Source organism: Perna viridis, chromosome 2, assembly GCF_037379345.1.
Source record: "Perna viridis isolate PV_CMFRI_1.1 ecotype Kerala chromosome 2, ASM3737934v1, whole genome shotgun sequence".
Lineage (NCBI taxonomy): Eukaryota > Metazoa > Mollusca > Bivalvia > Mytilida > Mytilidae > Perna > Perna viridis.
The window spans coordinates 65,603,327-65,617,319 of NC_142446.1; the positions used below are offsets into that span (position 1 = coordinate 65,603,327).

The window sequence follows — 13,993 nt, forward strand, 5'->3', positions numbered from 1 at the left end:
TTAAACAAAGAAACCAGTCGAACACACGGACATCAATAATAATGCTAGGTTAACGTTCTAATGATTTATTAACATTAACAGCATGAAAAAGTGACTATTCAAACTTTTATCAGTTAGGCAAATTTTGTAAATTACTATAATCAAGCTAAAGCGATCAAACTTACCTCAATATAAATAGTCAGTGAATCCTTTGAAATTTGAAGCTTCGAATCGGTTCCAAACATGCGAAACTGGACTGCAAAAAGCAAACAAAATAAAATTAGAACACTAACGACTAACTCACACACACACACACACACACACACACACACACACACACACACACACACACACACATTACTTTTAGAATTATTTAATATGTTTTCGAATCTGTATTGATTATATTTATTCAAATTTATAACTGTTTTATTTTTGTTCCGTCCTCTGAAATATTCAATGTGTCATTTCTTCGTTGTAAATAATAACGACACTCACAAATACATGTAAAATGTTTCAGAACATTTATTTGCAAGTATTTAAATACGAATTAGTATGTTTCCTGCTTTATTCAACTACATGTGCGCGAATGTGTTACTTCCTTTTTTAAAAGTATTTGTTCAAGTTAATGTACTTTTGTCTTTTATGTTAATAATTAAGTATTTATAAAGAAATTTTTAAACAACTGTCATACAAAGTCATGGGAAGTAAAATAAAGACTGACAATGCTTACCTTACCGCAGATTTAAAGTTTTTAGTGCAATCTAAGTTGCTCAATATACTTAATTTCTAAGTGCAAACTATTTTAGTTATTTCATATTCTTTGCTATGTGTGTCTTTTTTGAAGTTATAATCCATGGATTACCGCTCGAATCCCAGTTTCCTTGATTTTCCTTTAAATTTAACAAAACATGTACTGATACTTCGTAATACATATACCTAAATCTCCTGGTTTATACTGGGGTTTGTCTGTCTGAATAAATATTGATGCACTTTTTGACGCCACAAAAATTTTATCTGACATTTCATCAAATGTAAGTCCATTTATAGATTTGACTCTTATCTTGTATGTTTCGTCACTTTTAACATCGTTTGGTATCTAAAATATATGAAAAAAATAAGTGCAATTTTGCTTTTCTCAATTTAAAACCCTTTAATGAATTAAAAAAAAAGTATTAAATTGTGCAAGGAAAATATTTTTTATCCATTTTTTTGTATCTGAAAGGCCTATCTATTTGGACATTTTTGATCCCATTTAGGTATTTTATTATAGCTAACCTTTCATAACAGGCTATTCTTTTGTAGTACAATTATTTATTTTATTTTGAAACAAAATGATCTACAATTTTACATCAGAGATGTTTATTTCTAAATAATGATTTATAATGCTTTTCGTTTTACATTAGTATACTCACCGGCAGCAACACTATTGCAGGTTGTGTTGTACCTCAAACAAAAAGTTGATACTTAAATATGATTAAGATACTGACCATGTTAAAATCAGACAGATGCTATGATATGGGTGGCACAGGGTACATTTTATCTCCCTGGTTCTTTTTTTGTTTCAATGTAATGCGTGTATCATATTTACGTCAAATAATACAAAGTCTGTTTTAAATCCACTATGAATGGCTACGAAAATGATTTTAATTTTTCCCTTAACACTAACAAAGTAACTAAATTTTGCTCAAATATATGAGTTAATCTTTCTGTTTTTAAACGAGTGTCAATGCTTTCTATGTAAAAAACCAACCTTTTTATTTTTCCTCTTCTTATTTCTTTTGGTCGTATTTCATTTGTCATTAAAATAAGTTTGCACTGCATTAAACTCATTAAATTAAATTAATAATTAGACTAAATTACGAGTTAAAACTATTTTAATGAAATCTTATAATTCGAGTCGATTGAGAACTATAATCAAACTTTAGCTGTTGTTTTTACAGGGTTTTTGTCATGTCGTACATTGATGATTCAACAGGTCAACAAGCCAGGCGATACGGCATTGTTCCAAGGTTACCAATTGTTCATGTCATCATTTCATTTACAATGACATGGTCATCAGATTGTTGAGACATTTGAAGGACAGCAGTACAGTGACAAATTACGCTTTCGAGGATTTTAAGATCTGCTGCAAACAAACAAAATCGACACAGTCCCGCGGAAGGAACGACCAAAAATTTACATCGCAAATTTGACAGTTCTTACTTCGTTGGGAATTTTGCAGACCTTTCTATACGTTTGCATATCTTTCCTGTATCAATTTGATCCGATGGAGCAGTGTAACGAATAGAGTCGTCACATTCTGAGACGTTTGTATATATACATATATATAATTAATATGTATATATTAATTTATATATACATATTAATTATATATATATGTATATATTTGGTCGTTCCCTGCGGAGGCCAGCGAAAGCTACATTTTTATGTAGCCTAGCTGGCCGAGTGCTCTAGGGCGCTGGACTTTGTGCAAGCGGTGTTGCCATTGATTTCACAGCGGTACGAGTTCGAGTCCTGCAGAGGGAACGATCAAAACTTTGCATCGCAAATTTGACAGTTCTAACATTGTTGGGAATAAAAAACTAGAAAAAAAACTAGAAAAAAAAACCAAAAAAAAACTCAGCATTTTATTTCAGTTTCAGCGTTATGTTTATATAACTCTTTCGATGCAATTTTATGTAGATAAAATAAACACCAAACGGGTAATTAACAAAAACAAATCGAATTACACAAATCATTAAGTTCAAGACCGCTTGACGATGAAGACAGCTGGGGGTCGTTTTCTATTGGAATCAGACTCCATGTCTGTTGTTCATGTCATCATGATTACCGATTTTCCAAAATGATTACCTAATGTATGTTCAATTCTAATAATGCAAATAGAGAAATATATTATTTTCGTAAACATTAAAAACTATTTTACAAATCTGAAATCAATTTTGGTTAAATCTACAAAAAAAAAATAAATAAAAATAAATAAATAAATGAAATAATAATAATACTACTAATAATAAAAATAAGATAAAATGAAAAAGAAAAATGCTATTAAATTAATTATATCCTTGACATTTCCATAAATGTAGATTAAAAAAAATGTTAATTATGTAATATGTTCTTATCTCATATTTGAATGAATGCTTAATCGTTTAAGATTATTCTGATATTGGATGTAAAGATCAAATGGCTTAAGATAACCCCAATTATGATAACAATCAATTATAAAACCAATTTATTTAAATTCTAATTTAGCTTTATAATTGAAACATTTTTTCTTACTAAATATTCTCTTATTAAATAGATATGGGGACTAGTTAAATGTCAAATCTATTACATTTTATAATATGGCAGCACTTTTGCTTTACAAATTAACCATTTATATGCATTACACTGAAATTAACGATATCAAAATTAGTGTTATAATGTCAGAAGTTATTTGTGACTACTTCTATTCTACCACACTATATTCCAAATAATCTTCATAATGAAAACATCAATACTTTTACTCTTTAAGGTTTTTCGTATGTCAGTCGAAGAAAATGCTTTGCATTTTCAAATGTAATATATATATATAAGTCCAGCGCCCTAGACCACACGCCCTAGACCTAGACCATGCTGGACTTAGTGCAGGCGGTGTCGCCATAGATGTCACAGCGGTACGGGTTCGATTCCCACGGAGGGAACAACCAAAAATTTGCATCGCAAATTTGACAGTTCTAACATCGTTGGGAATTTTTCAGACCTAACTATACGTTGACATATCTTCCCTGTATCAATTTGATCCGATGAAGCGGTGTAGCAAATAGAGTCGTCATATATATATATAATAAATATGTATATTACATTTTCCCACTCGTCGAATTAAAATGAGATATGAATGTAATATGTACAAACTAATAATGCTGCCAATGCAAGTGAAATATAAAAATCGAAAAGTGATTAAAGTAAAAATAAAGACTATTTTCATCAATAAATGATTTGTGTAACTATTGTAAGTGAGTTGACAAACTATGCCGAACTTTCTAGTCGTAAAATACAGATTATTGCTATTGTTTTATTGCTATTACACACATAAATGACAAATGTCTGTCAAATCCAATTAGTATTCAGTTTTGCATGGAATGATGTCAAACTTTCGTAATAAACAGCAGAGAAATTAACGTTGGTTATAAGTGCCAAACCTTTAACGATTTCAGAAAACGAATACCAAATACATGTATCTATACATCTGTTTTTGCACAAATATCAAGTAGTTTAATTTATGTTCCTTATGAAGAAGTTTTACATGATTGAAGAGATACAAAATAAACAAACAAACAAACAAACAAACAAAAACAAAAACAAAAACAAAACAAAAATGATAAAAAAAACTCGTTCCAATGAAAGTTCTGAAATTTACATGAATCAATCATCCGTCATTTTAAATAACAAAACCGCGATCTGATCGCCAAATAATGCGTTAGCAATCATTCTATCATTCTATCACAGTTCAAAAGTCTGTAAAATAGTTGATTTGAGTGATTTCATTATTTCCTGATGTAATTTAGTTCTAGAATGAGGAATGAAATTATTTTTTTATCCTATAAAACAGGAAAGGATCGAAAGTGAGGGCTTCTGAAATTAGAGGGCAACAGGCAATTACTTAAATGGTTGAACTCAATCAAAATATAAAATGAGGTCTTACCAAGTAATCCCATACTTGTCTCTTACTCGAATTTTGTAATATGAATGACGGTATTAACAATAAAGTAGTAGGCTTTGTAAGAGTCATGCAAATTCTGTAACATATGATATACTTAAAAATGGCTACGCTACATATTTGTAATGTTGCTTTATAGGTCTATATGATGAAATGTATGATTATTCACCCCAAACTGTCTGCTCTTAGTAGATAATCCACATTGAAAATATAACAGTTTCTATTGTAGTTTAGTGTCATTTACAGAGTTACCACCCATAATTTTGAATTCAATAGTACATTCTAAACTATGATTGTTTCCTAAGAGCACAGATTATATGAAAAACCACATTTTAATTTCTCTCCACTGTAAAATTTTAAACAAATTCTAAAAAAAAAAACAATATGTAGACTTTCCAACCATTAATCTCATTATGGATGATTTTTAGCTGAAATGCTACTTAAAAAACATGGTATAGAGCTCACCTTGAATACAATTTGCCTTTATATTTGAAATCGATTTGTTCATAGAATCATACAACGTTACATCAACATCACTTGTCCATGCATCTGTTTTGGCTGATGCAATCGTTATTTCTGCAACATCTCCTGGACGTATGAAATGAGGTACTGTGGAAATGTAGCTACTGTAAAAGACATTATTTACATGATCAATTGTGAATAACATTTTTTTAAAGATACACGGAAATTTAAAGTGATGATTTTGTGCATTCTATAAGAAGATTTGATTTCTAACACTTTTGAGTGACTTGAGCTCTTTATATCTTGGCATTGATATTGGCTTTACAACGTATATCCTATCTATTTAGCTGCAAATCAAATTTGAAATCAATTCAACAACTGGAAGCCTATATTTCTGTGACGAACCTTTACTCTAGCAATCCATATAGTGAAAAAATATATTTTGACGGATAATTCAGGTATACCACCAGCTCGTTGAGTGAGTGTAGACAAAATTAATCGTTCATCCGAAATACGTCAGGTAACAGAGTTGCAATTTCATTGTATACAAAAATATTCGTTATGAACATGTTGAATGATAATACAATTTCAGTAGACCTATCAATACAGATTACATGCCAGCTATACTAAAAAACATTATTATTAAATTTTTTGTGGACTTACTTTTGGCAAGACGAGAAGTGAAGAACTTGAATCAGCATCCAAATAAATGTTAAAACACCCATTTCTGCAAATAATAAAATAAAAATAAAAAAATATATCCTTCTGATTTTTGGGATCATCATAATGTGCTAGCCAAAACATATTTCAATGTAAGTATTATCAGGAGATTTTAAAACTCTTTCTTACTTTTGATACCCACAATAAATAGGAGATGACTTTTAATCATCCGAACTATGACAAAAAAATTGTACAGAAAATAACGAGTCCTAAAGACAATTAGAAGCATTTAAGACGTTACACAAACGCATAGAAGAGGAACAACATTAACTGTCTCGATTACATAACAGCTCACAGAAGACAGGAAACTAACACCATTATTACACTGACAACATGCATCATTTTTATTCTGAAAAATATATATGCGTTAGCGATGCTTTAGAATGTTCAAGCATTTTGGTCTTATATATAAAAATTGAATATGAATAGCTTTTAACATACTTACCTCACAGGATTTTTTCTGCAACAAATGTAACATGCAAAAATGCACTCTTTTATATGTAGTTCTAGTTGTCTGTAGGAGTTTCCAAATTTGGTAATAATTTCTACTATCAGAAACAGCTGGGCAGTTACAACAGCCCAATCAGGATGTCGTGAACTGATAAAATTCCCTGTGGGTAAATTAAATCATCATTTTATAAAATGAGCGAACGTGATAAATTTTGGTTTAATCACATTTTATAGCGATGTGGGCAAATAATATATATTCATCATATTTTTTTTCATACACGAAATTATGGATACTTTTTGAAATGTTATCTACTAGTGTTAAGGTGAAAGGATTCTGAAGCTAACTTCAGTTCAAGGTTACAACTAGAAACTGATCTGTCGAAAAAAACATGTTAATGCCAATGTCATTAAGCAAATGACAATTTATGTGTACGAGTTGGATCTATGGACTGGATTATCATATCACGAGCGCTTTTCACCAATTGTATAAGTAGAAGTTACCATAATGAAAGTTTATTAACAATAGGACAGAAAGTAAAAGAAAAGAAATGATAGAAAATATACCACAGAATATTACGAATTAAAAGCTCACACTTGTTAAACCAAATGACGTTTGATAACATGTTCTTTGTCGTTGTTAATTTGTAAATGTACAACTAATGAAATGATATTTGTAAAGATAACTAGTGTAAAATGGAATAAAACTATCCTCTGTACCCCATAACAGTCTAATTTTCTTTGCTATTCCAATAAACTTACTCCAATATTTTTCATTACCTATTGACTGTACCAAAGTTAGACCATTGCGGTGTTTTCCAACTTATTGGTTTTTCTTTTATTTTGCCATTTTTTATACGGATATCCCTTTTGCCATTTGTTATACGGACATTCCTTTTGACATTTTTTATACGGACATTCTTTCTGCCATTTGTTATACAGACATTCTTTCTGCCATTAGTTATACGGACATTCTTTCTGCCATTTGTTATACGGACATTCTTTCTGCCATTTGTTATACGGACAATCCCTTTGCCATTTGTTATACGGACATTCTTTCTGACATTTGTTATACAGACATAATTTTTGCCATTTATTATAGGAACATTCCTTCTGCCATTTGTTATTCGAATATCTCTTTTGACTTTTCCCAATATTTTACCAGCTCGGAATGTTTTTTTTATTACATGTGATGGTCTGTTAACTGTATTTTATACTTTTATTTATAACAAATATACTAGAATACATTCCAAATATATTCTGTGCATTCTTTGTTACTAAGGAGCGATCAAGGGAACCAAGATTCTATCGACAATCAAACGAATGTAATCCAAAGACCAGACATGGAAAACAGACAAACACAACAAAGAACATAAAGTAAAACATATAAGGTACCCAAATAATCGTCGTTTAGTTGAAAAGTCAAATAATAGATAAAAATAGCTTTTTTCTCTTTTATGAAAGAGCACAAGTTTCATTAGACTCAACCAAGATTAGTATACCCCAATGAACCTCAGATGAAAAAAAAAGGAAAAAAGAAATGCACAATGTTTCCAAGTTAAATACAGAAGACAAGGACATTGTTTATAGCTTTTTATGCTGTTGTTTAAGTTTACAAAATGTAATATTTAATGAATGTCAAAACATTACAAGCGTGAGAGCTTGTAATTCTAGTAACCTATTTTATTCTGTACTGCTCAAGGTGGTTATAATAGATGAGGTAGTATATATATTCAAGTATGGATTTTGTTAGTTAGTTTTCACTAAGGTCCATGGTTTATTTTAAAACATTTTATTTATATGCTGCAAATCATTTCATAAGCTTTATGTGGCCCATTCAAAAAACAAATTTCGTAATTACAGTACTTGCACGGGGAAAACGTCCCATTTTACAGTATATGGGGGTGAGAATTGGGGGTGGGGAATGGGGATTAGTATGGGGATGTGAAAGGGGAATGGGGGATAGGAAAAGGGGAATGGGCATGGGGATTGGGAAATTAGTTTTTGTAGTATTTTCTTATTTGAAAAATATATCAACTTTTAATTAGTAATAACAGTTTAAATGTTATAGAATTTAGCAAATATAAAATTTGATTTGATAATGTACCTTTATAATACACATTATGCAATAGGAATTCTCTAGAGGATATTGTTGTTGCTATGGTGGATGGGGAATAATCAATAGGGAATGGGGAAGGGGACTTTACGGAATGGCGGTGGTATATGGTGTAGATGGGAAGTTAATACTATTCAAAATGTGTAAATCCTTAGACATAAATTTCTGCATCAAAGAATAAGCAGATACTTTACTCTATACGAACCATGTACTTATAAAGATACAATTATTATCACTGGCACATGTACCTGTAATTTTGACATTTGGTTTGTCTAAAAATCTGTTTATATATAAAAATATTCAAATTAAACCAGTTATGTGAAATTACCAGGGACAATCTTTGTAGCCTAATGAGAATTGCTTTCATTATTTAAGTATAAGCTTAAAATTATTTGAGTAAGACTTAACATCCTAAAAGGGATGTCACATGTTAAGCATTTTAAGGACAATGACGTTTGATCGGAGGAAAAGACTCTGATTTTTACTTGTCATACCCGCGAAGTGGAATTTTTCATTGTGCTAGCTTACATAATATACATTCGTTCAATAGGCATGTCAATTCACTAAGACACATTATCCTGATCCAAATCCAACTAGTTATCACTCAATCTCTTATAACGGCGTTCATATAGATGAAGTGACAACTTTTTAAAACATGCGCCCGTGTTTCGAAACCACCAACAAATGGATTCGAGATCGAGCAATAGAATAGCAATATGAGTGGAACTTTAAATAGTTAATTGTTGGTCGGTGATTTGTTTATGATATTGTGCCTTTGTACTTTACAACAGAAGATGCGTCATTTGAATTTAATAAAAGAAAAGAAAATATTTATCGGTACGAACAAGGAAAATTTTAAGGACTTGTAAAAATGCCTTTATTTTATCTTTATGTTGTTTCTTTATGTGTGTTTTTTTTCTCATTTCACCCCATATAATATTAAAATATTGTTCAGATTGTCAAAACAGGATCATTTGAGTGCTTATTTTACCATAAACACCCTGTAAAGGGGTTAATTTATCACAGGAGGAGGTTGATATATCGCAGCAGTGGGGTTAATAAAAATGGTGGGAAAAAAACTTCCCAAAACTATCTGACCTTCTACCATATCCTTAAGAGCACTGTGTAAAAACTTCAAGAATTATCAAGATCTTTTTTTAAATATGGTCCTATGTTCAAGCGTGTCAAAAACACATTTTGTGCCCACACTTGTCCTAAGGTCAATAAGTTGCAGTTCTATCATGCCGCACTTAGCAAGGCAATGCATTTATTTTTGAGAAAATCTGTAACATATAAGAATAATAGTTAATACATTGTAATATTGTATTAAATGATATTGAATCTTATTGAATACCACTGATAATTCAGATATATCAACAGAAAATACAGTTCTTAAAAAAAACAAAAAACAAAAAAAACCAAAAAAAAAAAACGGTATTATATTTAAACCCCTTGTTGCGATATATAAACCCCTGCGTCTATATTTTAACATCCTACTGCAAAAAATGACCCCCCCCCATTATGATATTTTAACCCCCAGCTGTGATATTTTAACCCCTCCTGTCATAAATTAACCCTCCGCTGCAATATTTTAACCCCTCCTTCCATAAATTAATCTCCCTGCTGGTATAAACTATTTTAACACCCATTTTGTGATATTTTTACCCTTTTTTTTATCCAACTTGCAATTAGGGATCAAAATATCGTGGGGGTTAAAATATGATACGGGGGATGGATCAAATTATCATAAGGGGGTCAAATTTTGGTATGATATTTTAACCCCGGAGCCTATATTTAGCGGGGTTCAAAATATCATTCGACACCGGGGTAATCGGGAGGTAAGAGGAAAGGAAATGACCAATATCTGACAGTCGATTGGGCAGGCGCATGATATCTGTGATTAGACTCAATTAGTTTAATAAGGCCTTAACCAATAACCATCCTCCTTTAATGTAAAATCAAAAACAAACTGAAGCGATAAACAAACACACCATTGAATTAATTCAATAATACATCTAATTCTCCCTATGGAATACATTAAACATAAACCATAATTACAAATGAGATCCACTTGAAGAAGGATCACAATTACTGAAAGCTAGCTCAGAACATACATGTATTAAAACACCATAAAATACCAGTATCATATCTTGACCTACACTTGGTGGTAAAGGAAAACTATCTTTACGACAAACGTGATGACTTTTCATTCAGAATTGTCAACTTTCCTTTCATCTGTGGCAACATCCCTTCGGCTCTTGCGTATGGAGTGTTCATATCACAACTCATACGTTATGCCACAGCTTGCCGAAACTACGCAGACTTTTTGAATCGCGCTAGAACTCTAACAAATAGGCTTCTGGAACAGGGTTATGTTGCTACAAGATTGAAGTCATCACTACAGAAGTTTTATGGTCGTCGTCATGAACTCGTGGATCGTTATGGTGTATACATCTGCACCATGAAAACTAATTTATTCATAGGGTCATAGTTTTTCCTCGTTTGTCTACCCAGGACTAGACTTTTTATGAGCAACTCGGTGGGTGTTTCTAGAAAAGCAGAGGACGCTTACCCTACCGGTGCACCTGGTCCATGCTTTCAGTTTTTAGTAGAGTCCGAGTTGCTCATTTGCTTTTCTTACTTTGTATGTATGATTTTAGTTACTGTATGTTCTTTGTTCTGTGTATCTCTTTTCCATGTCTATCTTTGTCCCTGGATATTACATTCTTTTTAAAACCGCTATAACCTTGGTTCCCTTGATTACTCTTTCAACAGGGATGTCAATTCACTGAGACACATTATTCTGACCCAAGACAACTAGTCGCCACCCTCAAACTAATAATTACGTTCATATTGGCAGAGATGCAGTAAATACTTTTTTTATATCGAAATCACTAACTCATTGACTCGAATCAAGCACGCTACAAAGTGACCGAAGAGGCGATCAGAGTCATGGAATATCAATATGAGTGGAACTTCAAATAGTTGATTTGTTTAGTGATTTGTTTATGAAATTGTTACTTTGTACTTCTTCAATCGAAGATGCGTCATTTGATTTTATTTTAAAGAAAAGAATTTTTTTTCATTACGAACAAGGGAATGTTTTAAGGTGTTGTAAAATGCCTTTATTTTATCTTTATTTTTTTTTCATGTGTGTTGTTTTTAGTGAAACCTCATATGATATTAAAATATTGTTCAAGATTGTCGAAACAGGATCTTTTGAGTGCTTCTACTAAGAAATTTATGGTATTGAATATTTTTTTTTTAAATTTGCTGAACCACATTTTATCCTAGTTGTGTTAATTGTCACAATGAACCTGGAAGCTTCAAAGTGTATCCTGTCTAATTTGCTTTTAACCAAAAGCAACTCATCATGAATGTACTCGTCGATGCATAACCTTTCACATATTGGACAAATAATTCGTGATGTAAATATAATGAAAATTATATAATAAATATAATGTCTAAAACGTGTTGTTGACTTCGTAGAATAAAATAATACGTAGTTTTTCGTGGTTTAAAAAAAAACAAATGAATTCATCTTCATGCAAGAAACATGCTTCTATCGAACTACTTATATAGATGTCACATCGATTTTTTTCAGCCGAAAAAAATATATCGCACACAGAGTGTACCATAACTAGAAAGTAAATTGGTTATTAATTACTAAGACTCTGAAGTGTTATTTTTCAATTGCTATAATGTATATGACGTTGTTAATGGTATACAGTGGTAACATAGTGTTATATACACAGAACGTGATGAAAACGGAAGGTTTAGCGCGTTATAAAATCTGGTTGAACCCACAAGTCTGGACCATTGCGTTTGTTTTCAACTTTCCGGTTGGTTTGCCTTGATTTTGCCATTAACTACAGTCGAACCTTGATGGGTCGAACTCGGATGAATCGAAACCTCGGAAAACTCGAGGTAATCAATCAGATCTCTGGATAGGACTTCGAGGTTAATTAACGCTGATGTCTCGAAGTCAACTAATTAGTCGGAAAACTGATTGGTTTATTACAAACAATGTTCGAAGTGTGTCTTAACAACGATTAAGATGGGCTTTAAAATTAATTTGTTGACACTATTTACGGCTTTATTTGTGCATTTAATTGGTTTAAAATTGCGCTTGTAGTGAAAAAAAAATAAAACGAATTTTATTAATTACACGTCGGAATTCAATATTACAGTGATATGTTAATATTTTGATAATTTATTCTTTTTAGACACAGATGAATTGTAATAGTATCTGACTATTTAATGAAATTTAGTGTGCTGGTGATTATTATCACAGGGATTGGATATGCGCCTAGTGCAGGGGGAGTCGAAGACTCTACTACTGCCGCTGACTGGCCTATTTGTAGGTGAAAAAGAAAGCCCAATGCGTAAGTCTTTCTTGTCAGTACAAAGCCTCTACCAGTCTAAGACTTCTACAGTGCCTCCTCGCGACAGCACACGGTAACTAGGGTCTAGTATCCTAGGCTAAACTGTAGAGGATCTCGGAGTATCAAGGACCCTAGAGATGCAGTGTGTAAGCCCATCGGCGTGTGGATACGCCCTAGCACTCATCAACCTTGATCCAGCTATGGGTTAAATAGCATCACACTACAGCCTTGTAGAAGCCTTTGGACAGTCAAAGGCTATGGGAGAAAATCCAGACAGAAAATCCGTAAAGATGGTGCTCGTTAGCATGGTGATGCATCCATCTAAGGGAAAGATCCCCCTACAGAAAATCTACTGGTCCTCCAAGTTATGGGGTTAAGCTTAGGGCTATCAACCCTAACTTGTAAAAAAAGATATGTTACGGAAACAGCAACGAAGACAAAATCTACAACTGTGGAGGAGAGCCCCCACCGCACCAACAGTGGAGCTTTAATGACTGTAGGTAGAAAAGACCGAGAGGAGACTACCAACATGACTAGGGAGGCCCTCAACATGGTAAAACCCAATACAAACATCGGGTGTTGGAACGTGAGAACGATGTATGCAACAGGAAAGCTCGCACAGATAACAGCTGAGATGCAACGGTACAAACTACAAATTTTAGGTGTCAGTGAAAGTAGATGGACAGGATCTGGAAAGATAAAAACAACAACAGGCGAAACAGTACTATACTCAAGAAGAGAAGATGGGAAACATCAGGAGGGAGTAGCCATCATTCTAAAGAAAGGAGTAGACAGAACCCTGATGGAATGGAAACCAGTCAGCAACAGATTGATCATGAGTAGACTGAGGGGTAAACAAGTTAATATGACGCTACTTCAGTGCTATGCTCCAATAAATGATGCCAGCGATGAAGGCAAAGATGCATTCTATGAGCAACTTCAACAAGAGTTAGATCAAACCCCACATCATGACATCAAAATAGAGTTGGGTGACCTGAATGCAAAAGTAGGCAATGACAACTTGAACTTTGAAAGAACTATGGGTACACATGGATGTGGTAGTATGAATGTAAATGGTGAAAGATTAACTGATTCTGCAACATCAACAACTATGTCATTGGAGGCACACTATTCCCTCATAAGGATATCCACAAGTTAACGTGGTATTTACCAAACTTAAGAGACAGA

General features: G+C 32.5%; 1 protein-coding gene across 1 annotated transcript in view; it reads right to left on the minus strand.

The window, feature by feature from the left end:
- Positions 1-6,533, minus strand: part of LOC148626523 (CD109 antigen-like) — a 31,512-nt gene extending 24,979 nt beyond the window's left edge. Inside the window, exons 1-6 of the mRNA XM_088570574.1 lie at positions 6,303-6,533; positions 5,801-5,864; positions 5,141-5,301; positions 1,392-1,423; positions 916-1,075; positions 165-235 (exon numbers count right to left, since the gene is read on the minus strand). Of these exons, the coding sequence (XP_088426700.1) occupies positions 165-235; positions 916-1,075; positions 1,392-1,423; positions 5,141-5,301; positions 5,801-5,862 (486 nt within the window). The 5' untranslated portion in view covers positions 5,863-5,864; positions 6,303-6,533. The remainder of the gene's footprint in view (positions 1-164; positions 236-915; positions 1,076-1,391; positions 1,424-5,140; positions 5,302-5,800; positions 5,865-6,302) is intronic.
- Between the last annotated feature and the right edge of the window lie 7,460 nt (positions 6,534-13,993).